General features: G+C 42.7%; 1 protein-coding gene across 2 annotated transcripts in view; it reads left to right on the plus strand.

The window, feature by feature from the left end:
* Positions 1-27,370, plus strand: part of DNAH9 (dynein axonemal heavy chain 9) — a 374,175-nt gene that overhangs the window by 111,137 nt on the left and 235,668 nt on the right. Inside the window, exons 27-28 of one of the 2 annotated variants that reach the window (XM_005582917.5) lie at positions 11,122-11,278; positions 19,003-19,107. In XM_005582917.5, coding sequence (XP_005582974.3) covers positions 11,122-11,278; positions 19,003-19,107 — 262 coding nt within the window. Of the gene's footprint in view, positions 1-11,121; positions 11,279-13,853; positions 14,102-19,002; positions 19,108-27,370 lie in introns of those variants that run through there. The other variant, XM_065532787.2, reaches the window with a different exon arrangement.

The following is a 27,370-nucleotide window of genomic DNA, read 5'->3' on the forward strand; positions in this document are numbered from 1 at the left end:
CCTTTGCACATTCATTAAAAGCACACCCGTTTTACAGTACATCCAAATGATTATGCCTGTTTCTTTGGAATTTCTCATTGCCTGGATGGGACTTGAATATATAAATAGGTGCAATGGTTCAGCCCTTGTCACAGGACTTCGGCACCACACTAAGTTGAAGAACTAAATGGAAATGTTTTTTCAGGCTGAACAAAAGCAATTCTCATAAGTCGTTTCTCGACCTTTGGATGATCTCCTCCTGCTTTGCTCCCCTTCCTTCACCTTCACATACAAATGCCCCTTTCTGCCCTGTGCTGTGTTAAGTACTGTTTTAATCAACTGCTTATCAATGTTGAGTACCCCTTAATTTCTCAGGAACTCCTGCAAGTAGGTGAAATATAATTGATGCAAGAGTCTTTCAAGGTGATTTTCTGGGCAAGGACACAGCCAGCAAAAGTCGTACGCTTTCTCTTTAAGTTTTTCTCTGATGGTTTTACTGGAGAAAATTTGGGAAGTTTAGTATTCTGTACAAAAGAAAATAAAAGTCACCCAGAAATAGCCATTGTTAATATGTAGTTTGTTTCATTCTACATGTAGAATGTTGAAAAATGAAACTGAAATCATATGCTATATATTAAACATCATAGATTGTCTTATTTAACATCATACTATGCGTATTCTCTATTTTTCTAAAATACTTTAATGGCTGAATTATAGTCTATTTATAAGTATCCCATAATTTATGTAACATAACCATATTATGGGTTATTTAGGTTACATCTAAGCTTTCACTATTAAAAATAAAGCTGTACGAACTCACTTATATGTAAAATTTTAAGCAAAAATATCTTATTATTTCCTTATGATAGATTCCAAGAAGCAGAATAATTAGATGACACACACTTTCAAATCGTTCATGAAAAAAATGTTATTCCTACTCTCACTAATAGTTTATTAAAGTATTAATTGCACAACACCCTGACCAGCATTAAGTGTTACTGTTACTTTTTTTAAATTACTTTTATTATTCAAAATTGTATCAAGTTTGGATTTGGATGTCATTAATTACTCATAGGTTGAACATTTTTATGTGTTTATTAGCTGTTAGATTTTCTTCTCCTGTTAATTATTTATTACTGTCATTGCCCATTTTTCTCTGGGATATTCTTTTATCACTTATGGTTAGAAAATCCATGTTTGTTTCAAGATCAATTTAATATTCCCCTATATTTCATTCTAGTCTAGCTTATTTTAATTTTTCCTTTAACCTGTTTTAATTTTTTAGGAAATCTTTTGATTACCGAGTAAAGTGAGTCAAAACATTTTTGTGAAAACATTTTCAGTTACCAGTGATAGAAGTGACCAAAAAAAGACTTATCTCATACATCTGGAAAATGAGTCCAGCTTGCTGCAGTATAACCAGCTCTGGGACCTAAACTAGGAGATTTCAGGGTTTAAACTCTCTCATATGTTATGACTTTATGTCTTCTGAATGTTGACTTCTTTCTTGCATAGACTGGAAGGATGGTCTCTATGCCTATGCCTTTATCACTTCTGACTCAGGAGGAAAAGAGACCCTCTCTTGCCCAGCATGTATAGCAAATTCCTTGAGGGAGGTCTCCGATTGGTCCTATTTGGGTCTTGTGCCCATCTCTGAGCCAGTCACTGCAGCCAATGAGATTGAGTATTTTGCCCATCCTGAGCCTTGTCCCCCAGCCCCAAGGATAGGAAAGGTATGATTGACAGCCCATCAGAATACAAGCTGTGGAGGAGAGATGGCTCTCCAAAGGGTGATATTCTGGGCAAAGAAATCCCAGAGGAATGACAGTAGGGAGTATATAATGTTATTTCTTTTGTTTTCAAAGTGACTAGTGGGCTTAATGTTTTTTGGTGAGTAACCAGTTCTTCTTAATGATTTATGATGTTTGCTCTACCATGTTTGAAGTTCTAAGCTCATCAATCTACCTCAAAACTATGTATTCTGTTCCATCAGTCTATCAGTCCCTCTCTGTACCACAGTATTTAAAGATGTTTGCTTTATCCTGAGTTGTAATATTTGTAGGGTAAAGCTCTGCATCATCTACCTTCATTTCCACTTTCTTTTTTTTTTTTTTAGCACTTCTGTTTCTTCTTTCAAATGACAAATTCCAAAATATAAACCACTGGGGTTTTTGATTGGTGTGCCTTAATACTTTCAACTTCATTTGGAAGAAACAGCCATCTTTATAATGTGTGGTATATTTCTGTTTATTCATATGTGCAGTCATGTTTTTTGGAAAAGTTTGTCTTTATATTTTGGTTATTTCTTAATGTGATCTCTGGGTCTTTTTAAAGTTGTTGTTGCTATAGAAGATTTTGTTTCATTATTATTATATTTAAAACAACTTTATTTCCCTGTTCTTTAAAAATATATATAATAAAAACAAAATCTCCTATCCACAATGCAATACCACCGTACTCCTGCAAGAATGGCCATAATCAAAAAATCAAAAAACAGTAGATGTTGGCTACAGATGGATGCAGTGAACAGGGAACACTGCTAGTGGGAATGTAAACTTGTATGGCTGCTATGCAAAACAGTGTGGAGATTCCTTAAAGAACTAAGAGTAGAACTACCATGCGATCCAGCAGTCCTGCTACTGGGTATCTACCCAGAGGAGTAGAAGTCATTATTCGAAAAAGATACTTGCCCATGTATGTTTATAGCAGCACAATTCACAATTGAAAAATCGTGGAACCAACCCAAATGCCCATCAATCAATGAGTGGATAAAGAAACTGTAGTATGGCCGGGCGCGGTGGCTCAAGCCTGTAATCCCAGCACTTTGGGAGGCCGAGGCGGGCGGATCACAAGGTCAGGAGATCGAGACCACAGTGAAACCCCATCTCTACTAAAAATACAAAAAATTAGCCGGGCGCGGTGGCGGGCGCCTGTAGTCCTAGCTACTCAGGAGGCTGAGGCAGGAGAATGGCGTGAACCCAGGAGGCGGAGCTTGCAGTGAGCCGAGATCGCGCCACTGCACTCCAGCCTGGGCAACAGCGTGAGACTCCGTCTCAAAAAAAAAAAAAAAGAAACTGTAGTATATACATACAATGGAATACTACTCGGCCATAAAAAGGAATGAATTAACTGCATTTGCAATGACCTGGATGAGACTGGAGACTATTATTCTAAGTGGAGTAACTCAGGAATGGAAAACCAAACATCGCATGTTCTCACTGATATGTGGGAACTAAGCTATGAGGACACAAAGGCATAAGAATGATACAATGGACTTTGGGGGAAGGGTGGGAGGGGGACGAGGGATAAAAGATAACATCTATGGTGCAGTGTATATGCTTGGGTGATGGGTGCACCAGGATCTCACAAATAACTATGAAAGAACTTACTCATGTAACCAAATACCACATGTACCCCAATAACTTATGGAAAAATTAAAAAACAAAAAACCTTATTAAGGTATATTTTACATATCAAAAACTTATTCATCTTAAGTGTACAGTTCAATGATTTTTAGTGACTTTATTCAGTGCAGCCATTACTGTAAGTCAGCTTTAGAACATGTCAATCCCCTCACAATAAAATCCTTCTTGATCATTTACAGTTAATTATCATCCACCAGGAAACCATGCCTAGCCCTAGAAGCCACTCATCTACTTTCTGTCTCTTTAACATTGCTTATTCTGGGCATTTCATATAAACAGAATCTTACAATAGATAGTTGCTTATGCTAGGCTTTTTTCACTACACATAATTTTTTTTATTATTATACTTTAAGTTTCGGGGTACATGTGCAGAACTTGCAGGTTTGTTACATAGGTATACACATGCCATGGTGGTTTGCGGCACCCATCAGTCCATCATCAACATTAGGTATTTCTCTTAATGCTATCCCTCTGCTAGCTCCCCACCCTCGGACAGGCCCCGGTATGTGATGTTCCCCTCCCTGTGTCCATGTGTTCTCATTGTTCAACTCAACACAGGGTGTGTGTCTGTAGTTGGTTGTTTTTTAATTCCTGAATAATATTCCATTTTATAGATATACCACAGGCATGTATCCATTCAACTGATGGATACTTAGATGATTTTCAGTTGAGGCTGTTATAAATAATACCGCTCTGAACGTTTGTGTACAAGTCTTTGTGTGGACATGTTTTCATTGCTCTTAGGTGAATACTAGGAGGAAAATTCTTATGGTACTTTTATGTTTAACTTTTTGAGAAACTGATAAGCTGTTTTCTAAAGTGGCTGCACCATTTTACATTTACCCCAACAACATATGAGGATTCCCATTTCTCCACATCCTTGACAATATTTGTTATTGTCTGTTTTGTTTCTTTATAGCCATTCTGGTGACTGTTAAGTAATATGACATTTGGATTTTAATTTGCATGTTTCTAATGAATAATGATGTTGAGCAACTTTTCACATGCTTATTAGCCATTCATACATCTTCTTGGGTGTAATAATTGCCCATATCTTTTCTCTGTTGTTTGGTCTGTCTGTCTTCTTATTGAGTTTGAGAATTCTTTGTATATTCTGGATATATTGCATATGTGTTTGCAGATACTTTATCCCAGTCTGTTGCTCATCATTTTCTTGCTGTTGTTGTTAAAAAGCTTCAAGAAAAAAAATAGGTTATTTTTTAAAAAAAACTTTTATTTTAGGTTTTGGGGTACATATGAAGGTTTGTTACATCAGTAAACTCATGTCATGGGGGTTTGTGGTACAGATTATTTCAACACCCAGGTATTAAGCCCGGTGCCCAATAGTTATCTTTTCTGCTGCTCTCCCTCCCTCACCCTCCCTGCCAAGTAGACCCTAGTATCTGTTGTTTCCTTCTTTGTGTTCATAAGTTCTTATCATTTAGCTCCCACTTACAAGTGCGAACATGTGGTATTTGGTTTTCTGTTCCTGCAATAGTTTGCTAAGGATGATAGACTCCAGCTCCATCCATGTTCCTGCAAAAGATATGATCTCTTTCTTTTTTATGGCTGCATAATATTCTGTGGTATATATGTACCGTATTTTCTTTATCATATCTGTCATTAATGGGCATTTAGGTTGATTCCATGTCTTTGCTATTGTGAGTAGTGCTGCAATGAACATACACGTATGCGTGTGTCTTTCCGGTAGAATGATTTATGTTGCTCTGGGTATATACCCAGTAATGGGATGGCTGGGTCAAATGGTAGTCCTGCTTTTAGCTCTTTGAGGAATCGCCATACTGCTTTCCACAATGATGAGCTAATTTACACTCCCACCAAGAGTGTATAAGTGTTCCCTTTTCTCCTCAACCTCGCCAGCTTAATGGTGTCTTTTGAAATGCAAAAGTTTTTAATTTTGATGAGGTTCAACTTATGAATTTTTATTTTATGGACCATGCACTTGGTGTTTTATTTAAGAAATCTTTGCCTAACTTCATTTTATCTTTAACTTTCTTTTCACTTGTGTACAGGGAAAAAAAAATGACTTACAATATATTTATCTTCCATTCTACTCATTTACTACCCTGTATTACAGATTCTAAAAGTTTTACTCTTGATTTTCTTGGGTTTTCTAAATCACTCCTAGAATTTCTAATCATATCTGAGACAGACAAATAATGAGAAGTGTAATTATAACTACTCAAGTTTAGTTACTAGGCATGCTATAATTTTTGCTAGAGAGATGATATGGGTAGCATTGCTCTCAGTTCTGTCACATTTTGAGAAAGACATTTACCAATTAGCATAGGCAAAGAAAAAGATAGCATTGGATGATGAAGAATCTCATAACCAGTTGGTATAAGGAATAGATCCTACAATTGGGGGCATTTATGCCAAGAACAAAAAATTTTCAAAGTTTTAATATTAAAGTGTTGTAAAAGGAACTGATTTGTTTTAGGTTAGTGCAAAGGAAATTTCTATTAATGCAATTTCTCACGTTGAGCTTGAAACCTATTGAAAGCTCTGGGTTTTTTTCACATGGATTTTCATCTATCCATATCTTCCCCAGTCTGCATGTATCCACGTGGTTGGAAGATTACTTTACATTTGTCCCTCTTAAATTGGATTTTGTTGGGTCTGTCCCATCATTTTTCATCATTAACATTATTTAGAAATTTGTTCTATCATCTATCTAGTAATTATTTCTTAATTCAAGTTATGAGTAAAGACATTAAACATCAGTGAGCTGAGTATGCCTCGGGGCCTCCCTGAAGGTAGATACCGTTGCATTCATGGTCATTCCTCAGTTATGGTTATTGAACCATGTGGTAGACAGAATTCTAAAAATGATCTATAAGGACCCTCACCCTTCCATAATCCCTTCCTTTTTGAGTGTGAGTAAAAACTGTGACTGTGATGATATTATTCCCATGGTTGTGTTTTGTTATATGGCAAAGGGAAATTATTTTGGTAGACCTAATATAATTATACGAGCCCTTAAAAACAGAGCTTTCTCCTGGCTCCTCAGTCAGCAGAAGGGAAAGTCAGATTTGAGGCATGAGAAGAATTTGACACGCCGTAGCTGGTTTTGAAGGTGACAGGGGCCGTGTGCAAGGTGGTAGAACAGCCTCTAGGAACGGAGAGATCCCCTGGCCAACAGGGACCTCAGAAGTGAATTCTGCCAAGAACCTGAATGAGCTTGGAAGCAGACTCTTCCCCAAAGCCACCACATAATAGTCCAGCCCAGCAGACACCTTGAGTCTGGCCTTGTGAGACCTCGGCAGAGAACCCACCTGGACTTCTGGCCCACAGAACTGTGAGATAACAAGGGGAGGTTGTTTTAAGGCACTGAGTACGTGGTAATTTGTTACACAGCAATAGAAAATTAATACAAGCCAAGTATGACTCCACCTACTCTACTCTAAGATTATCTGGACCACTTTTCTGTGATAAGCACAGGCTATTCATAGCTGAAATCAAGATATAGCAGCTTTGATATTTTCTTTATCTTCCAGTTGAATATCTGTATCAAAAAAAGAATTTATTGCCTCAAAAATAATACCTTCAAAGTTGATCGGTTTCCTACTTTTCAAGGCACTTCCAAATATCTTGCCTCATCATATCCTCAGAAGACCCTGGTGGGGCAGATAAGAAGAAAACCTGTAGAAGTTCTTTTCCCAAAGAAAACAAGATTAATTTTAGTTCGATGTTAAGAAGACCTTTCAAACAATTAGAACCAGCCCACTGTGGAATGGGCTGACTTCTAGAATAATAAACTGTGCCTCTCACTGAAAGAAAAGGCTATATGATCATATTTGAAGGATTTAAAGGGGGAGCACCTAGCATGGTGAAAGAGTCCAACAGCCTCACCTTTAAAATCCCTTCCAACGTTAACATTCCCATGTTCCCACTGGAACCAAACTAAATCAATCCATATCCAAGTTGGGACTCGTCAGCCAGGATCTCTCTTCCTTAAGGATCTTCTGCCATTGTCACAATTGCCACTGCTTTTGAAGCAGCAAATTTATCTAAGTTTCCTTGTACAAAGAAAAGGCGATGTCATAGATCTTAAGGATGCTTTTGTTTTTAAGGTGCAAAGAGGTTTAAATAACTTGGCTGAGTCTCACGGACGCTTCATAGTGAGGCAAGGTTTGAACTCATTCTGTCTCACTCCAGAGTCCGTGCCTGAAACAGCTCTAGCATGGTCTGCTGGCCCACATTTGCAAGCAGGAGCGCATCAAAGGAGCTGGCTTGGGTGTTTAAAGAGATGAGCACTCTAACAAGACCTCAGAGAGAATCCTAGAGCAGGGATATGTCCCAAAGGACTTGCTGCTGGCTCAGTGGCCCAGGCGTCATGGCAGCCTCCCTTGTGACAAACAAATACTGCCTCTTTCTTTCTTTTCTCTTTCTTTTTTTTTTTTTTTTCTTTTAGACGGAGTCTCACCTTGTCACCCAGGTTGGAGTGCAGTGGCACCATCTCAGCTCACTGTAACCTCTGCCTCCCAGGTTTAAGCAATTCTCTGGCCTCAGCATCCTGAGCACCTGGGGTTACAGGTGCGTGCCACCACGCCCAGCTAATTTTGTAATTTTAGTAGAGACAGGATTTCACCATGTTGGCCAGTCTGGTCTTGAACTGCTGACCTCAGGTGATCCACCTGCCTCGGCCCCAAAGTGCTAGGATTACAGGCATGAGCCACCATGCCCGGTCCTGTCTTTCTTTTTTATGTGTTTTTTCTCATGGCCTGAGTGAAAGCCCCAATGACCCTGCCTTCAAACTCACTAGACAGCCCACTGTCCCTCCCTGAACCCCAGTCTCCCCATATGTAAAGTAGGAGATTGGAAATCCCTTCCATTTCTGGAGTTCTGTTCTTATGAGGGGAAGATAATGATATTTTGACATTTCCCCCAAAAGATAATGATATTTTGACATTTCCCCCAAAAGCTCAGTAGATGCTCAAAAAGAGATGGACCCAGTCCCATGTATTTATTTTCAGGAATTCTTAACTTTTTCTATGCAACTTATATTTTTGTGAAACCTGGTGTTTCTGGACTCCCAAACTCTCTGAGAGCCCTGCAGCTCCAGAGTAAAGAGGCCTGTGATGTGCCCTCAGCTGGCAGAGGGGACAGCTGTGGGACAGAAAGGCAATGAGAGGGAAGGAAGGTGAGGAGGTGAGTTGTCGGGGCTTGAAGACTCTGCTAGTTCAGGCAGCTTGTCCTCCTGGGAGGTAGGGGGCTGTGGCAGGCCCTGAGCAGTTGTAGAGGAAGCCCGAGGCTGGGAGAGGTAGCAGGCTTGGGATCCACCTGGAGCCAGAAACTCAAGAGCACCGGAGGGCAGGTGCAGGTAAGGCCGCGCATAGGGCTCCGTGAATATCTAGCTGGGAATGCTTGAGAGAGACGAGAAAGAGAAGTGTTACCAAATGGTAACAATGGCCAAGAAGGACAAGACCAGACCCAACTTTTCACCCTAAGCCTGACTCACCTCATCGTGCCTTGTGGCAGGTCTGAAGGGCAACATTCAGCCTTTCAAAGGCTGAAACAGATAAGGGAATTTTGCACTTAATTAAAGGAGAAAAAGGGAACTTAAAGACTTTCAAAACCATCTGGGGGCTGAACACAATGGCTCACACCTATAATCTCAGCACTTTGGGAGGCTGAGAGGGGTGGATCACTTGAGTCCAGGAGTTTGAGATTAGCCTGAGCAACATAGCGAGACCCTGTCTCTGTTTTTTAAAAGGAAAAGGAAAAAAAAAAAAAAAACCATTTCGGTCCAAGGTTTAGTCAAGACAGTAGAAACCCAGCCACCATCTGACATGAAGGTGGCATCTTCAGAGTCTCAGAGTCTCTGGTCATCTCACAACATCAGATTCAGAAACAGAGAGAATTAATTTTGGACACCCTCCCACACAGCCACACCTGTTAAGTTGAGAGTCTATGTATTGATTAGCTAGATATTAAAAAGTTAGAACAGCGGCACAATTTTATCAGCTTTATTGAGGTATTGAGGCATAAATTACATGCCTTAAAGTTCACCCACTGCAGGTGTACAATGTACAATTGGATGATTTTTAGTAAATAGAGTTGTGTGACCATCACCATCATCCAGTTGTAGAACATTTCCTTCACCCTATTTGCAATAATTTCCTTCTCTCACTCCAAACCTCAGGCAGCCACTAATCTGCTGGCTATCTTAATTTGTCTTTTCTGGACATTTCATATCAATGGAATGACAACATATAATCTCTTTTTTGAGACAGGATTTCACTGTATCACCCAGGCTGGAGTGCAATGACATGATCTCAGCTGACTGCAACCTCCTCCTCCCAGGCTCAAACAATCATTCCACCTCAGCCCACTAAGTAGCTGGAATTACAGGCGCACTCCACCACACTCATCTAATTGGTTTTTTGGGGTTTTGTTGTTGTTGTTGTTGTTGTTGTTGAGATGGGGTTTTGCTATGTTGCCCAGCCTGATCTCAAACTCCTGGGCTCAAGCTATCCATCTGCCTTGGCCTCCCAAAGTGCTGGGATTACAGGCGCGAGCCACTGCACCCCACCTGACAACATACAATCTCCCATATCTGGCTTCTTTCACTTACAGTAATGTTTTTGAGGTTCGTCCATTCTGTAGCATGTTCGATACTTCATTCCTTTATATTGCTGAAGAGTATTACACTCTATGAGTTACCACATTTTGCTTATCCATTCACTGTTGGTAGATATTTGGGTTGTTTCTAGTTTTTTGCTGTTATGAACACTGCTGCTATGAACAAGGACTGTGAACAGGTAGATATTGTGCTACACACAAGTCTTTGTGTAAACATATATTCTTATTTATCCTGTGTAAATTCCTAAGAGGGGAGTTGCTGAATCATATGGTATTTTTTATTACTTTTTAAGAACTATAAGTCCTTTTTAATAGTACCAGAAGTAAACTTAAAGCTGAGTTTATTTTATTGTTACTGGTAAAAAGAGGCCCAAAAGGATTAAATGGATTGAATGTGATCCATTCATTCACAGATTCATTTATGGTTTATAAATAGTTTTTGAGGGCCTGTATGTGCCTAGAGTGTGCTAAGTTCTGGAGATGAAACAATGAATAAGATATTGCCCTGCCTTCATGTACCCTATGAAGATGTATACTGAAGATATATACAATATATGTCACAGGAAGTTCAAGTGGAGTCTAGCTGAGCTGAGGGAGCCTCTGCTCACTCACCCCGGTGTTGGGGGATCCAGGAACACTTAGTAGGTGAAGCCAAATGTGAGTCCCGAGGAATTAGTGGCCATTAGCCAGGCAAAGATTAAAGAGGAACATCATCCAGGTCGACTCAAAGAGTTGGGGGATGGGTTGGGCAAGGAGCAGGGACAAGCTCAGTTCTAGTGTGTCTGGCAGATGAACGGAGCTGTGTGTGACTGGACTGCAGAGGTCTGTGTCTCAGAGGAGGGGAACAGTGAGAAATGGAGCTGGAGGAGCAAGCAGACCCAGAAGAAGAAGAACCTGACAGGGAGCCTCTGATGCCCTGTATGGAGGGAGCACTGTGACGAGCTTGCCCTCTAGAATGTCCTCCCCACAGTGCTGTTGGGAGCAGGCAAGAGGGGCAGGGCTCTTGGCTTTCCTTTTCAGAAGCTATGCCAGATCTCACTTGGCATTGGGCCTTAGTCTTATCTCACTGGGCCCCCAAGGATGATGACCTATGCCCTCCCGTGTTTGGCAGGTGCTACATCACCCTCACCCAGTCCCTGCACCTGACCATGAGTGGGGCTCCCGCAGGACCTGCAGGCACAGGCAAGACCGAGACCACCAAGGACCTGGGCCGTGCACTGGGCATCCTGGTCTATGTGTTCAACTGCTCAGAGCAGATGGATTACAAGGTACAGTTCCACCCAGCTTCCTGGGTTGTGGGGGTGGGGGATAGGAACTCAGGGCAGCCAAACCAGGGCTGAGACGCATCCGTGCCACCCTGATCCAGCTTCCCCAGGTCTCGAAGCCCAGATCAGGAGGTCTCTGCTTGCTCCTTCGTGGTAAAGTTGGACCTTTGAACCCTGGAGTTTGTTGGCCTCCCTATAAGGCTTTCATGTGATAAGAAAGCACAGCCCTTTGTATTCTAATTCCACCAATGAGCTCTGACTATGGATGGCTGACTTCATCTTTTTGGCTCTTCCTTCTATTACCTGTAAAATGAAGAAACTGAACATATATCCAAAGTCCTAATTTCCCTATTTGACCTAGAAACACAGAAAGGCTCACGAGTAGCGAATACGAAGGCAGTTGTCTTCACATAAAAGCTTGACGTATTTGTGCTCTTCTGTAGAAGTGGACATTCCCCAGAATATCAACAGGGGCAGAATATTCTGCAAGGGCAGGCGTGATTTCTGAAAGCAGGCTAATCAACCCTGACTCAGAGCACAGAGGCCCACAGAAGACAAGCGCAAAGCTAATATTCATTCAGGCACTTACCATTTTTTAAGAACCACTGTGTTCCAGGTTCTGAGTCACCGAGAAAAGCCAGAGAAACAAAAGGCGCATGAGGTCACTTCTTTAGCCAGAAATATTCTGCTCACAACCGAACCTTACATAGCTTCTTTTTTTAAAACACAAATGTAATAACAGATTATCTCCCTCTCTCATTATTTTTGTTATATTGTATGTGTTTTTGTAAACTGCCGTAAGTCCCTTTTGTCAACAGGATGACATGCAGATAAATCTGGAGTGGAAAAAAAAAAAAGTTGCATTAAATAGATTAAACATTTATATATAAAAGTCATGTGATATATTGACTGTAAAATAAAGTTAATGTAGTTATAATTTTAGAAATAATGCTTGCCATTACCACGTATAGCACTCTGTAAATGAGATTCATCCTCTATCATTTAATCATTTCTGTAGCATAATTTTGTTGTGTAGAGTTGCAGCATCCTGTGGCACCATGTTTTTTCATGGTAAGTAAACAAAGCAAGGATCTAGACCCAAAAAGCTAGTCTTCCACATGGTCTCCATCCCCTAAATTTTAGCACAGTTGCTTTTATTGATGAACACATTGAGATAATGTTTCTCTTTAAGTCGGGCTGGAACAGAAAGGTGGAATTTTTTCCCCCTTTATAGAAATGACCTCAGCCTTAGGGATTCTTTTATGTTTCTAGATTCTTCTATAGTTGAGCAATGGCAGCAGCACTGCTGAAGTAAGTAGTCTCCCAAAGGGAACATTCTGAAAGATACACTCGTTTGGATGTAGAAGACGTGTTGTATTGATTGAAGAACATCAGCCAGATTTCTTCAAAGTCACACCTAGAATACCAAGCAGGAAATGATAAGTTGGTTCCATGGGCAGGGTTCACGATAGTCATTTTACTCACTTCTATCAAAACCAATCACTGAACCCTAACCCCACCAGTTCCTTTAAAAGTACAGGGTGAACGGGGGAGTCTATCCTTGTTTTTTTTTTTTTTTTTTTTCAACGATAGGCTAAGCTTTCATGGAGTAGAAGCTAGACACAGGGTAGAGCATCATAAATAAGCATAGCCACAGTGAAACACGCCAGAAGGAAGGTGTTCCCTTCCTGGACACCAAATATCCCAGGTAACCAAACAGCCACACTAAGCTGTTTGCAAACTTCCTCTCCGTTTGTTTTCCGGCTGTTCAGAATTATTTTTTATGGTAAAACACTCGCAATCCAATTAATTTATTGAGTATTGCCATTGCTCAGCATGTGCGGGGCATTGTGGAAGGATGCCAAAAACAGATCATATGGAGAGAGAGAGAAAGAGAGAGAGAGAGGATAAATGGTAGATGGATTTCAGATAGATAAATGATGGATGGATGATTGATAGAGAGAGAGAGAGAGAGAGATTTAGATAGATAGATAGATAGATAGATAGATAGATAGATAGATAGATAGATAGACAGAGTATAACCCAGTTTTATTTGGAGGGACAAGGGGTATATGTTATCATCAGGGGAGCTAGTTAATGCCCAGATAGCATAATCCTGGGTGCTTATGTGCCCTACAAACTTTAGACCCTGGAATATTCCAGAGTAGGGGGAGAGCCACAGAGTGAGCTGGTCAGGAAAGACATGTGGAGGATGTGAAAACCAAGGCTCAGTTTTGGGGTTGGTGACAGAGAGAGCATGAGGTATTTTCACACATTCTAACCCATTAGAATGTCAGCTTTAAAGCCATGACCAAGTTCTATGTGTGGCCAGTATCTGTCCCCAGCCCTCATTCTGACTTCACCCCGTGAGCCCACCTCACAGGACTCGCCTGGGAGAAGGAGAAAAAAGGTGAGAGGTCGGGAAGAGCTGCTGTGCACTTCTCCAGGGGAGGTTTTGATGTGTCATTCATGACACTCACAGCAATATACTCTGTTCAGGTCTGTCCATAGTTAAAGCTGGAAATAAATATGGAACAAGGGCTAAGCTGCCTTAGAGAGGATCAAAAACAGGAGATAAGGAGGGGAAGGACTGAAAGCCACTGAAAGCATCTCACTTTGAAGTGGGGGCTGCAGAAAGAATCTGCAGGCTTCAGAACTGCAGCAAAAGCATAAAAATTGGCCATCCCATGAAGTAAGAAAGGAAGAGACTGGAAGCAGGATAAGGTTTTGGTGAGAGCATCTCAGTCATTCAAACCAGAGGGAATGAGGAACCAGCTGATGCGGTAGTAGACATGGAAAAGCATAAGAGGCTTAAAATGTAACCAGGTAAGTGATACCTCAGGAACATGGGGAGGGAGTCTGCAGTGAAGCAAAGGGAGAGATTGAAGAGGAGAGTCTAAGCTGTGGTCAAGGACCCTCGCAATCTCCTCTGCCTTAGAAATCCTATAAGCAGCATCACCTCACTTAACTCATGAGGACTGGGCGTGCAGTGAGCTGGGGAGAACAGGAGAACAGGAGAACGGTGCAAAGACGTGAAGCAAAGGGAAAGTTATTGCTTTACTCTGTTATCCTGGATGGAAAACCTATAAAAACAGCCACTTTCTCTGAAAATGACTGCAGTTTTAGTGCCGAAACATCCTTTATATTATAGCCGCAATACTTTCCCCTCTTGACCTCAATTTGGAGATGCTACTGCAGGGACATCAAATGGTTCCAAACCTGAAAGTGTTTGGAATTATTTCCAGCCCTCTCTGCAGCGGCCGTATTGTGGATACTACACTTTTTCTTAAGACCCTACTCCCTTCACTTCGGAAATGCTATACTTACACAATCCTCCTCCTGAGTCTCTGGTCTCCTGGCTTCTCGGTCTCATTTGCTGATCCTCTTTTATAATTTCCAGTGTGATGTGTATACCTATGGCTCCTTTATGGAGGCATGTCTATTCTCCAGCTTCACCCGAGTCCTAGTCCCATCTCTCTCTAATGGAGCAGTGGATGTCTCTCGAATGCCCTTCTCTTGCATTGTGATTAGCACCCTTCCTTTCTCTCTGCCAGATTCCCCATCATCAGGAAGAACTATTTCATTGTCCCTGAGATCCTGGTGGAAAGCTTCAGGCACCCTGGTTACTTCATGTCCTTCCTTCCCCACCTCTAATTGGTCACCAATGTCGATTCTGCCTTCGGCACCCTTCTCACTTCCAGGCCTTTGCCCTATTCTTTCCATTCTCCTAGTCCCAAAGTTCACCATCCCACAGCAAGATAATGCCCCAGTCTCAACGATAGGACCAGGAGATACGTGGTGAACTAAACACAAGGGTTACTTTAGGGTCCTGGGGTTCAGCCGCAGGCCCTGGGGTGGGGGAGAATTGTGGGGGTGACAAGCATCCACCTGTGGAAACTCCACTTCGTTTATTTTATATTTTGGGTTTTCATTTTATAAAAAGGGTCTTCAGTTTGAAAAGCTTTCAAAATCACTGTTAAAAATTGAATTTTTAAAACATCTTTTTATACATCATAATTGTACATATTAATGGGGTACATGTTATATTTTGATACACGTATACAATGTATAATGATCGAATCAGGGTAATTAGGATAACCATCATCCCAAAGATTTATTGTTTCTTTGTGTTGGGAATATTCCAAATCTCCTCTTCTAGCTATTATGAAATATAAAATAAATTATTAGTAACCATAGTCCCCTATTGTGCTGTTGAACATGATAACTTATTTCTTATGTCTAGCTGTATGTTTGTACTGATTAACCAACTTCTCTTCATCTTCTCCTTCCCCCTACCCTTCCCAGTCTCTGGTAACCATCATTCTACTCTCTACCTCCATGAGATCAACTTTTTTAGCTCTCACATATGAGTGAGAGCATGTGGTATTTGTCTTTCTGTGCCTGGCTTCTTTCACTTAAGATAACATCCTCCAGTTCCATCCCTGTTGCTGTAAATGACAGGATTTCATTCTTTTCAATGGCTGAACAGTATTGCAATGTGTGTATACACTACATTTTCTTTATGAGTTCATCCATTGATGGACACACAGGTTGATTCCATATCTTAAATATTGTGAATAGTTAAACATGGATGTCGATTTCTGAATTTCCACTTAGTATTTGTGACACTTGGATTGTTTTGCAAATGAAATGGAATAATGTAAGGCAGTGGTCCCCAACCATTTTGGCACGAGGGACCAGTTTCATGGAAGCCTATTTTTCCATAGACTGCAGTAGTGCGGGATGGTCTCGGGATGATTCAAGCACATTACATTTGTTGTGCACTTTATTTCTATTATTATTACATTGTAATATACAATGAAATAATTATACAACTCACCATCATGTAGAATCAGTGGGGGCCCTGGTCGTCTCTTCCTGCAACTAGATGATTCCATCTGGGGGTGATGGGAGACAGTGACAGATCATCAGGCATTAGATTCTCATAAGGAGTACCCAGCCTAGATCCCTCACATGTGCAATTTACAATAGGGCTCATGCTCTCTTGAGAATCCAATGCTGCCACTGATCTGACAGGAGACGGAGCTCAGGCAATAATGCAGGTGATGGGAAGCAGCTGTCAATACAGATGAAGCTTTGCTCACTCACCTGCCGCTCACCTCCTGCTGTGCAGCCTGGTTCCTTAACAGACCACGGACAGTGGCCCAGAGGCTGGGGACCCCTGATTTAAGGCACAGAAACACAACGCCTGGAACTTCCATGACCACCTCAGACAGAATGTCCCTGATGGCTCAATCTGAAGTCTCCATGTCACCCCCATTTTAAGACTCCCGTGGGGCTTTATCACTGCCTGATTTGTTGTTACTGCTTATTGTCTGTTTTCCTCATGGGAATGTGAGACCCATGAGAATAGAGGCATTGTCTATCTTGTTCTTCTGATTCTTCATGACCCAGAACCATCTCCAGCACATAGTACATACTCAATAAATATTTGTTGCAATGAATGAAAAAAGAAATCTCTTAATTCCAGAAGCTCAATGAAAGGTGGGTTTTATTTTTCTCTTCCTCTTTAAAGTCTGCCCTACAGCCAGGCGCAGTGACTCACGCCTGTAATCCAAACACTTTGGTAGGCCAAGACAGGCGGATCACTTGAGGCCAGGAGTTCGAGACCAGCCTGGCCAACGTGGTGAAACCCCGTCTCCACTAAACATACAAAAATTAGCTGTGCGTGGTGGTGCACGCCTGTAATCTCAGCCACTTAGGAGGCTGAGACAGGAGAATTGCTTGTACCCGGGAGGGAGAGGTTGCAGTGAACTGAGGTTGCACCACTTCTCTCCAGCCTGGGTGACAGAGCAAGACTCCATCTCAAAATAAATAAATAAATAAATACATAAATAAATACATAAATAAATAAATAAAGTCGGCCCTACATCCTACCTAGCCTATGTGGCAGTTAGACCAATCCCCTCATACCATTGCTCTGCTCGTGTTCTCTGCTGCAAACCTCCAAAGATCCCTCATAGTAATTCAAGACTTTTTACAACCATGACTTCCTTTAGTAATTCAACTTTCCAATCAAAATGGCTCTGTCATTTTTCTCTGCACACACCATTATTCTGCTTGTATTTCTTCCATAATCTTCCTCCTCCTGGAAAGCCTCACCCCTTCCATTCTGTCTACACAGACACCCCTGTCCTATAAAGCCATCATTTCTCATGTGTGTCCTAAAGCATGTCGTTTTCTGTGAGATCCCCGTATCTTCTAACTCTAATCCTAGCCATGTAATGCAGTGAAACTGTTTTTGTTACAGGACTTCTCAGAGCCCTTAAATGCTAATACAAATAGTAACTGGACCAAAATGGGTTGAAGAATGTGTTTCCCAAATTTGCTTGACCAAAAAGCCCTTTCTTCGAAGAGCATCTTTCAGGCCTACGGTTCCGCGGAATAAACTTTGGGAGGTGCTATTGTGCTGCCATCTGACTTTCACCTCTTTAGCAAAACTGATCACTCGGGAGCATGCTGACCCACTCTTCTGTGAACTCTATGACATTTGTGGTTTATATTATTCAATGAAACCACTACTGATGCAGTAATTTTCCTGTTTTTATGTATATACCTTATCTCCTCAACCTGACCAAAAGTTCTTAGACTGAGCTCCCCCGTGTCCAGCACATGACCTGTGCACAGAACTGATTGTCAAAAAATGCCCACTGAAGGCTGGGCATGGTGGCTCATGCCTGTCATTCCAGCACTTTGGGAGGCCGAGGCGGGCAGATCGTGAGGTCAGGAGTTTGAGACCAGCCCTGACCAACATGGTGAAAGCCCATCTCTACTAAAAGTACAAAAATTAGCTAGAAATGGTGGTGCACGCCTGTAATCCCAGCTACTCGGGAGGCTGAGGCAGGAGAATGGCGTAAACCTGGGAGGCAGAGCTTGCAGTGAGCCAAGATCACACCACTGCACTCCAGCCTGGGCAACAGAGTGAGACTCCGTCTCAAAAAAAAAAAAAAGAAAGAAAAAAGAAAAAGAAAAAAGAAAATGCCCGCTGAATAAATGAATGGTACTTTTCCATTATTTGCGTTTCCCTGGTATTTTAATGACATCTCCTTGCCAATGACCTTGTGAGTGTCTCCCAGAAACCTATTCCTTTATGTTGCCCCATCACTTACCAGTTCATATTGAATACCCAGGATGGCTTTTACTTTTAGGACAGAAATACATTATTCCCTTGTAAATTCATTCCTCACTCTCATTTGAAAAGATTTACCTTTAGTGTTTTTTGGTTTGTTTGTTTTTTTAACAGATGTTATCACCTCCTCACCTGTCTTTGTCTCCAGCTACCTCACCACTCTGGAAAAACCTGGGTGGTTGGGCATAGATTTAAAGATACAGACATAAATTTTTCCATCGGTGCATGACAAAGGCTGGGTGGAAGGCTTTTTGTCTGTATAGCATAAGAAAAATCATCTTTTATTCATTTCCTGGGATTTTGAAAGCTACAGAATCAACAATAATGCAACCCTGGTGACATTTTAAAGGGATTTTCACCCAAGTGTCTTGAAAAGGTTCTGTTTAATCCTGTGACTTCTGTTGACACCCCATAACCATCAAACATTTAATTGTTCTTGAAATTTTAATACAAATTTCTGACCAGTGGTCTTTAGGGGGACTAGAAGTATCTGTAATACAGCGGATGGAGAATGACTTCAACACGTATTGATAAGCCTGGCCTGCCGGTAATTTAATCTTTGTACATTTTCTTGCAGTCTTGTGGCAACATCTACAAAGGCCTCGCTCAGACGGGCGCCTGGGGCTGCTTTGATGAGTTTAATCGAATCTCCGTGGAGGTCTTGTCAGTGGTGGCGGTGCAGGTAGGGGCCGGAAGTTGGTGGGAGCCTTGCCATCTTTATGTTGATCACTGCAGAAGTCTATGTCCTCTTGTTTTCGACCTCTCCTTAGCATCTGCGTCCCTTTTTCTCTTGTCATTTCATGCCCCTTTCTCCACCCTCTAAAATCAGGCTCCAGGGAGGCTATCCTTCAAAATGGGTATCCTTCAGTTACCCACCAAAGTAGATCCATTTACTTGGCTTTGGGACTCTGTTTTGTTCTCTGTAAAATGGGCAGAAAGAAGATCTGTCCTACCTGCTTCCTCTGGGTGCAGAAACATGAAGATGGCAGAGCTCAGCTCCTTGGAAAGGCCATGTTCTTTGGTTATAAACCAAGGCTTAAATTTCAGTTATTTTATTTCCTTTTGGAATCTTTGGGCAAGTTGTTCCACCACGCTCAGCTTAATAAAATGAAGAATACAGCATGAATGTTTTTTTAATGAAGTCACTTTTGGGGTGAGATTTTATGTAAGCATGCCACTTGTCTTTCAAGTCATCCAGAAAGCATTTATTAAACACCTACAACGTAGCAAGTGTTACGCAAAAGACAGGTGAACTTTCCTAGTTGAATAGAATGTGATCTCTAACAAAAAAAAAAAAAATGAGCTCTCGAGATAGACGTGAGTACTTTCAATGTTCTAGAGGTGACTTCAATTCTGACTGAGCATGAGACTTCCAAATGCATTACCTTGAAAAGATGGAGAAGATTCTGGATTTGGGTCAGGATCCCATGAACAATAGGAGCAGGAGAAGGGGAAAGGGGAACGTGAATAAGCTTTTGTTGAAATTCTGTACCAGGCACTTTTCATACATCATCTTTCACATCATGAAAGATCTTTCACGTCTTTCCACCATGGCCCTGCAAGCCACTATTCTCCCCATTATACATGTGGAAAAACTGAACATCAGAAGGGAACTGTACCTTGTCCATGGGTAGACTTTTGGAAAGTGGGAAGGTTGGTAGGTGCACCCTGTGCCCTCACTGACGCTGTCCGGGTGCAGATGTGGGCACTGATCTGGTTTCTAGTGGGTAAAATGCCAAAGGAGAAAATAAGGCTGGAGAGGCAAGTTTGAACCCAATAATAGCAGGCTGAAATGCCTTCCTCAGCAGGCAGCAGGGAACCCCCAGAGACATCTGGGAGGGAGATTGCCCCTCTATTTGGCAGCAATGTGAAGGAGGGGCTGAGCAATAGGAAAACTGGTGGCTGAGGGCAAGTCAGGGGTCTCTCCCAGGGATTCTTACTGCAGCTGTGCAGGCTCCATTCCCCTAGGAACCCCATCTCCAAGATAAAGCACATCGTTTGCCAGCATCTATTCCATACCCCTCCCTGTAGGCTGAACGCCCCCATCTCCTGCTAGGGGCGGCTGGTTTCAGAACCCACATCCTGCCCTTATCTCAACAGAGCAAAGCAATCACAAGGCCATCATGTGATGATCAAAGCTGTGGCGAGGTGCTTGGGACAATGATGTGCCTGGTGCTCCCAGTGTGTGCCGCACACCATACAATCAAAAATGGTTTAATGTTGCTTGTGTTTGCTTTCATTTCCAAAACAGTATGCACACAGTACAGAAAAAGAAAAACGTAGCTATGAGAGACTCTTTGGTCCCTACAGGTTTCTGTAATCTTTTCAGGTCCAGACAAAGGAATAAGGAAAGCGTTTAGCTTGACTGACATTTTTCTAAGGCAAGAGAGCGGGATTGAGGGGAGGGTGGCAGAAGAGGGGTTGGAGGAAACATCAGGCAAAAGGTCGCCCCTGGTAGGGAAAGATGACTGAGCCAGCATCATCCCTGTCCCCCTTTGCCCTGGCAGGAGCCAGCATCCATCCACATAGCTCCCACATGTTGTCACCTCTCATCCTACAGACTGTCCTTTTCACAGGTAGGCTTGGACGTGGGGCTGTGGGTGGGGCGCTGAAGCAACCGCAAAGCTGAACAGAGGTAGGGCTCACACCATCTGCAAATCCATGCCACCTTCATCTCCAGCTGCACCGAAAGCCACAGGCAGTCAAAGGGCTCTGCCAGGTCCCTTCACTCTGAGGTGGTCTGTCTTTCCATCTCTCATGTTTGACAGCCACTGACTCTTGTCCACACTCTTCCTTGGTAAAGATCAGAAAGTTGCTGGAACGTGAGGCTCTTCCCTGGTTTCCAGTGGTAAAATATGGTTTTTCTCCTTCTTTGGGTTTGTTCTGTTCAGCAGCAGTTAGTAGAGGAAGGAAGACAAATGGCTAGCCTGGACACTCTTGGACTGAAACCCTTGACCAGCTTGGCTCAAAAGAGCTGGCTGTGTGCATCTCAGTAGCATCACATGAGTGTAGCTTGAAATGGGCTATGGTGAGAGTCCTTCCATCATGAAAACTGCCAAATTTTATGAATCAAGGGCATTTTTGCTCCCCTGGAGAGCTGGTTGTTAAAAATTTACCAGCGCACCTCTGCATTGTAAGGATGTAAGCTGAATGTTGCCAGATCTTTTACGTTTTTAAGAGAGACCAGACATCCAGATTTTTATAAGAAATCAAACATGTTTCCTGGACGCTTTCACCTTTGGCTGGTCACTTCGCAACCTGGAATAAGGAATAATGCCAGTGTTCGATGCTGGCTCAGCCACTTACTAGCTGTGTGACCTTGAGCATATCCATGTCTCAAGATCCACATCTGTAAAGGGAGTTAATAATAGCACCTCCTTGAGGCAGTTGTGATAATTTTTAAATGAGTTAATATCTCTAAAGCACTTTTTTTTAAAGCCCTACAGAGAATAGTCACTCAACAAATGCTTTGATGATGATGGTAGTGGTGGTGGTGATGTTAGTGATGATGATGATGTTAATGGTGGTGATGGTAGCAGTGATGGTGATCATTATGCTAATGGTGGTGATGCTGATGATGATGATAGTGGTGGTAATGGTGTTGATTATTCTAATGATGATGGTGATGATGGAGATGATCATGGTGATGGTGGTAATGATGATGGTGGTGGTGGTGATGGTGATGATAGTGATGATGATGCAGGTGATGGTAATGATGATGGTGGTGGCAGTGATGATAATGTTAACAATGATAGTGATGGCGGTGGTAGTGGTGGTGATTATTCTAATGATGATGGTGATGATGGAGATGATGATGGTGATGGTGGTAATGATGGTGGTGGTGGTGGTGGTGATGATGGTGATGATGATGGTGGCGGCAGTGATGATGATGGTGATGATAGTGATTATGATGGGGCTGATGGTGATGATGATGATGGTGGTGGCAGTGATGATGGTGATGATGATGATGGTGGTGGCAGTGATGATAATGTTAATTATGGTGATGGTGGTGGTAGTGGTGGTGATGATTATTCTAATGATGATAGTGATGATGGAGATGATCATGGTGATGGTGGTAATGATGATGGTGGTGGTAGTGGTGATGATGGTGATGATGATGGTGATGGCAGTGATGATGATGGTGATGACAGTGGTGATGATGGGGGTGATGGTGATGATGATGATGGTGGTGACAGTGATGATGGTGATGATGATGATGGTGGTGGTGGCAGTGATGATAATGTTAATGATGATGGTGATGATGATGATGGTGGTGGTGGCAGTGATGATAATGTTAATGATGATGGTGATGGTGGTGGTGATGATGGTGGCAATGATGGAGATGGTGGTGGCACTGATGGGGATGGTGGTGATGATAGTGATAATGATGGTGGTGATAGTGATGAGGATGATTACTATCTTAACACTGCAGGAAATGGGTTGAAGAGTAGAGGCTGGGATACACAGGGCAGGGAAAAAGGGTTCACATCTTGGTCTCACAGGTCTTCTCTGTGTCCTTCACTCCTTCTCAACTGGAACAACCTCAAGCTATCTTATCAAGCTTAACAATGTACTAATCAAGGAGGCAGTGCCCAACAGCCATTGTTCCCCCTGGATAGTAGATAGACACTGCTATCTACTATTTTTTGCTTTATTGCTATCTAATATTTTGCTTTATTTTGAAGCTGCTCAACACAAGGTCAGCAATGCATTCTCTAAGATCACTTAGTTCCTGTTTGTTCCTGGAATCAAATGAAATAAGTTCAACTTGGGAGTCCCTGATGCTGTCACACTCTGATCTAGGAACATACCCATCAGATATATTTCTCAAGAAAGTGGCCTGATAACAGCCCAGGCAAAATCTGAGCTGGTAACTTTTGAAATTGAATACCCATCCAAGGAGAAAATTGCACTTAATTATTCACACAGCAATCCAGGCTGGCATATTGGTTCAGAAGCCACACCAGCTGCTGACAGTTCTCTGCCACCCTCCCCTCTCCTCCTCTCCACTCCTTGTCCGTCTGTGCTCCTCTTCCCAGTAACTCCTACAAAAATGATTATGCTGCTGGTCCACAGCGTCTTTGTCAGTGGACGTTCTCATGTCTCCATCAGACTGGTCAAGCAAAGTCACACAGCCACTTGGGAAAAACTTCAGTGTGGCAATTCCAAAAAAAATTACTCTGCTATTTTAAAAATGTCTAAGATATTACTTAATTTTTTCTGGAATGTCTTCTTTACTATTGCAATCAGCTGTCTATGCTTTGGGTTATCTGTGCCTGGGGACATGTGCCACAAGGACACACCCCATTGCCCTGTCCCCCCTCCATGCCCTCTGGCCAGGCATCCCTGGCACTTTCTTCTCTTCCCTACAGTACAAGCCCCGATAATGGGTTGGGTAGAGGCAGGAAGCAGGTAGAAGCAGAAGATCATTCAGCAAAGACTTGGGAGCCCACCAGAGCAGGGCTCTAAGTACTCCAAGCACCAAACAAATGCTTCAGTCTCATAGCTCAGGGAGCTTCCCATGTGACACCCTTTAGAGAGAAGCTTAAAGTCTAATGGGGGAAAAAAAACCCACCAGAAATGTTAAAATATTTAAAAAGTGGTGAGTGGGTTGCACTTCCTAAAGGCAACAGACTTCAATCTGCCATTGCAGTGGGAAGCGTGGAGCAGGCCAGAGAGGATGTTAAATAGCACATGGCATTTGGGGCAAAGACTTGAAAAGAGAATGACCATGGGGGACCACAAAATGTGCCACTCTCCTAGAATAGAAGGGCCAAGGTAGAGGGGTGAGGAGAAAAAGCCAAGATCCCCATAGCATAGGGCTAGCCTATGACCTCCTTAAAGTATGTCATCTGCACAGAGACAGCATGGCCTTAATACTTCACTGAGTGAGTCAGACACAAGTCCCTAGCCTGAGTGGGAAGATACAGGGACAGAAGCCTCTGTGATCAGCAGCTTCCAGTCATGAGAGGAAAGGTGTCATCCTCAGGCAAGTAATGCAGCGCTTATGGTCAGACGGGCATGCAACGCTTGTGCAGATAACAAGGTTGATCACTGGACATCAGGGCTGGCTTGCAATATATAGAAGTAAAACCTAGCCGGGTGCGGTGGCTCACGCCTGTCATCCCAGCACTTTGGGAGGCCGAGGTGGGCGGATCACGAGGTCAGGAGATCGAGACCATCCTGGCTAACACGGTGAAACCCCGTGTCTACTAAAAAATACAAAAACTTAGCCGGGCGTGGTGGCGGGCGCCTGTAGTCCCAGCTACTCGGGAGGCTGAGGCAGGAGAATGGTGTGAACCCAGGAGATGGAGCTTGCAGTGAGCCAAGATCGCGCCACTGCACTCCAGCCTAGGTGACAATGCAAGACTCCATCCCCCCCAAATAAAAAGAAGAAAACCTAGGCAAAGTATCCAAATGATAAGGCAGAAAATACGTTCCATGAAAGATGTGCAATTTTAAGGGCCATAGAGACTGGAAAGAGACAGTAAAACCATCTGGCTGAGGGGCCACTGTGGACAGTGAAACTGTGATGGGGCAGCGTAGCCCAGTGGCAAGAACAGTTCATTGACTTTCAGGTAGGTGTCCTGAGAGTGACAGTGGAGGGTGCCGGGCATGGCTGGTGTCATCTAGCCCCACACTACTCAAACTGTGAACCAACAGCACCAGCACTCCCTGGGAGCTTGTTAGAAATGCGGAGTCTCAGGCCCGACCCCAGACCTGCTGAAACAGAATCTTCATGTTAACACGTCCTCCAGTGATTTCTAGGCACAATAAAATCGGGGACTGTGCCACTGTGGCACAGTCATCTCAACCCTGGCTGCACATTAGAATGGCCTGGGTAATTCTACAAAATAGTAATGCACAGTCTGCACCCCAAAAAGGCGTTGATTTAGTTCCTGTGGAATAGGACTAGTGGGTACTTTCTAAAAACTTTCCACATGGTTCACACGTTCAGCAAATTTTGAGAACCAGAGCTGAGAGAGACACTGAAAAATGAGGGAAACACCGCTGAGGACTGTAGAGTTTGGGTTCACATCAAGACCCCCAAGACTGAGCCCAGTTTGTCCCAGCCAGTGCTCTGCAGGGGCAAAGCCTCTCCAGGCCAAGTGGGGCAGAAGGAAGTGGGAGGCCCAGGCTGATCTGAGAGAGGGAGAGAGGGGAACCTCTGGCCTTTTCCAGGATCCGGACCTGGAAAGCCTTTTCCAGGCTTTCTGGACCCTGATCATTGTTATGTTCCAGTGATTTGCTCTGCAGACCTCAGTTGCTGCTAAATCCTGTCCTGTACAAACCAGGCTAACCAAAATTGCTAGGAGCACCGATGCTCCAACATTAACTGCATTTTTGAGTCTGTTCAACACCCTCCCGTCTGAGAGAGGGAAGTCAGTATGCAGCTATGAATGAGGCCACCTGGGCAGAGGTAGGGATGAGTAGAAATGTAAGAATTGACTGGACTGCAGTGGTTCTCAAATTTCAGCATGCATCAGAATCACCTGGAGGGCCTGTTCCCACGTGCTTTGCTCAACCCCATTCCCAGAATTTCTGATTTGATTTATCTTGGAGGTGGAGCTAAGAATTTGCATGGGAATTGGTTTGGACCCAAGGACACATGGTGTGGGATGGAGGTTAAGTATATCTTCTCAGCCTTAGGGTCCTCACTGGTAAAATGTTTGGTCTAGATCAGGGCTTGTCAGCCTCAGCACTATTGATGCTTTCGGCCGATCATTCTATTTTGTGAAGATCTATCCTCTGCATTGTGGATGTTGAGCAGCATCCCTGGCCTCTACCCACTGAATGCCAGCAGCAACAAAAGTGTCTCCAGACATTGCCACATGACCCCTGGGAGAGAGGAATTGCCAACTCATCCCCAATTGAGAACACTGGTTCCTACATAGCTTTCCATTTTTATTCATTTGTGTTCTTTTTTTGTTTGTTTTCTTGTTTTGTTTTTTGATTTTTGTTTTCGAGATGGAGTCTCACTCTGTTGCCCAGGCTGGAGTACACTGGCATGATCTCAGCTCACTTCAACCGCCGCCTCCTGGGTTCAAACGATTCTCCTGCCTCAGCCTCCCAAGTAGCTGGATTACAGGCACGTGCCATCACGCCCGGCTAATTTTTTTGTATTTTTAGTAGAGACGGGATTTGACCGTGTTAGCCAGGATGGCTAACAGCCTCGATCTCCTGACCTCATGATCCGCCCGCCTCGGCCTCCCAAAGTGTTGGGATTACAGGCGTGATTATTTGTCTTTTTAATGTGTGGCAAAACCATATTTTCTTATTTTATGGGAAGTATGCCTCTAAATTATAACAAACATGATGGTTTTCAGAGTAAAACAAATTGCTCTGAAAACGTATATGTTTGGTGAGAAACTGGTCTGTGGCTAGCACAGTGCTTCTTCTGGTACAAGAGCATTTGGGGGAAGTAGCTAAAAGCGTGTGCTTCGGCACCAGATTGCCTGGCTTTTAAACTTGAGCTGCTCCACTTACCAACTGTGGGGTTTCAGGCAAGTTTCTTTTTTTTTTCTTTTAACTTTTTATTTTGAACCAATTTTAGATTTATAGAAAAGTTGTAAAAATAGCATCGAATTTCTACATATCTCACTTTTAGCCTCCCCTGAATGCTAACATCTTACATAAACATAGCACAGTTTCTTAACTGCCTTCTGCCTCAGTTTCTTCATCGGTAAAATGAAGATCTAAGACTACCTATCTTAAACAACTGTTAAAAGCTTTGGATGGAATAATTCACAGAAAGTACTCAGAATCATCCCCAGTACATACTGAATGCTCAAAAATGTCAGTTGTTATTTTTTGTTATTCACTGTGGCTTTAAGATCTTCAGAAAACAGTGCATTTTCAATAGAGAAACGGATCCCAGTGGGTGAGATGTGCCTGGCAGCCTTAGCTATCAGTTGCCAAACTACCTATGTTGTACTTCCATCTGG

The sequence above is a fragment of the Macaca fascicularis genome, chromosome 16 (assembly GCF_037993035.2).
Source record: "Macaca fascicularis isolate 582-1 chromosome 16, T2T-MFA8v1.1".
Lineage (NCBI taxonomy): Eukaryota > Metazoa > Chordata > Mammalia > Primates > Cercopithecidae > Macaca > Macaca fascicularis.